Below are 1768 nucleotides of genomic sequence, written 5' to 3'. Positions count from 1 at the left end.
CGGTGTCGGCCATGTCACCTCCTGGGGCCAAGGGATCGTCATCTCGTGTTCCACACGCGTTGGGTGACGCGCTGCAAAGGCTAACGATCTCAATTTGTCCAGAGTGACGTGTCTGTACGATAGTACTACTCAATTTCAATGATTCGGGTTCTCGCTGTTGTGATGTTTTTTTTGATTACTGTGCTTACGTTATACTATTCTGAAAAAGTGCTCGTCTAGCGACTCACGTGCCCTTCAGTAAATGTTACTCATCCCGCATAAAGAGAACTCCGTCTAAGTGTTTGCAACTCCTAAAACCGCCTCATGGCCCGCCACTCTGCCTCATAGCTTGCAGGACTTTGGGATCGTAAAACGCAGATTGACCTTCTACTTTTCTTAACATAGATATACCATAATCGAGATTTCCTCTCATATCACCACCACATTCACGCCATTCCAGGTTTGGGCCTCACGCTGAAACGAAGCTCAGCCCGCAAGCCTCCCCAAGGACAAGTCACTCTACCCTAATACCTGAATCTCAGATTGCGAACGAGGAAAAAGAGGTAGACCCAATTCTTCTCTGTAGTCATAATCCCGCTGATCTGTCCCAGTCTTTGTATCTTCGAACCCTTCCCCTGGACTTGCCGACCAAAATGGACATGAGCAATGTACCCACACGAGTTTTCATCATAATCCAAGAGTCTAGCCGCTATTGGTCAAAGACTGATGCAGAAGTAATCGGAGCGGCGCTTTCGCTCATTTCCCAGCAGGTTTTGGATTCAAAAGATCGCACTTTCACGGCGAACGACTACAGATTCATGGCGAAAGAGATGTGGGGAGCTGTTACGTTCTTTATATTCGATCTATTCAATGATAATTACAATTTGAACACCGCACATAAGAGAGGCGAGAATGACCTCCCGGTGATCACGGTCAGACTATCCAAGAAAAAGGAGACGGCACGGTATGAGGGCCGACCTTTACAGATACACGTCAACCAACAACTTCGAAAAATCCACGACAATGTGGGATATGGGTGCGAGCCACCTTTCTTCGTTGATCATACTAATGGGAAAGTGCCGACGTATACCAACCCGCGCACCGCTGTCCGCTGTCCACCTTACGCTCTTGCTCCCTCTTCCTCCGCGTCGGTTGAATTGTAAAAGGATCTCATGTGTCCGGAGGCGTTGCAAGGCTACACGGCCCACACTTTGTCCTGATAACATTTACGGTTGAACCATTGGTGTAGGCCGCATGTTGAAGGTCAGTACAAGGAACCCTGCATTGGCGGCCGATCTCTCCGTTGCAATCGCTGCAGATTTCTATCTCCCAGTGGCACATTTCTGGGAGTCAATTAGTAGAGCCTTTCTTCAGACATGGGTTGATACCTTTGGAAGGGTCCTTGATGGACGTGTAACTAATAGCCAGTCTTAGGCGTAATGTTTGTCAGTTCTAGAAGAAGTCAGAATTTTGCCCACCCCGCACCTCTCCACTGCCCTATCATGTGACTTAACCCTGGGTTTCATTCCTACACACCCACACTACACGAAGCAACGTTCTGATTTCCCGTTTGTTGCGAAGTTCGTTTTCTATTTGCGATATAGAATATCGCTTGCACAGCAGGCGTTTCTCATTCAGCACGTGATCGTGCGTATAACTTAGAGAGTTTTGTGGCATGCTTAGCTAAGCGTCCCTGCATATGTCAATGTCTGTGCGGAAGATCACGGGAACGATGAATGGTGCATAAGTGAGATCGTAAACCTGCTTAGTTCATTGTATGCTGTCTTGA

At 47.7% G+C, this 1768-nt stretch overlaps 1 protein-coding gene across 1 annotated transcript; it reads left to right on the top strand.

Annotated features, from left to right (window-relative positions):
- Positions 1-283: 283 nt before the first annotated feature.
- Positions 284-1768, top strand: PV09_09861 (uncharacterized protein). The gene is made up of 2 exons (XM_016364009.1): positions 284-542; positions 591-1768. Exon 2 carries the CDS (start codon positions 633-635, stop codon positions 1140-1142), a length of 510 nt encoding a protein of 169 aa, XP_016208163.1. The 5' UTR covers positions 284-542; positions 591-632; the 3' UTR covers positions 1143-1768.

This window comes from Verruconis gallopava (assembly GCF_000836295.1).
Source record: "Verruconis gallopava strain CBS 43764 unplaced genomic scaffold supercont1.334, whole genome shotgun sequence".
NCBI classification, from domain to species: domain Eukaryota; kingdom Fungi; phylum Ascomycota; class Dothideomycetes; order Venturiales; family Sympoventuriaceae; genus Verruconis; species Verruconis gallopava.
Note: the sequence above shows the minus strand (reverse complement) of the source record. Positions and strands in the feature narration are given on the sequence as shown.

What these genes read in the sequence shown, in the direction of transcription:
- PV09_09861 (XM_016364009.1), top strand. Translation starts at nt 633, where the DNA reads ATGGACATGAGCAATGTACCCACACGAGTTTTCATCATAATCCAAGAG.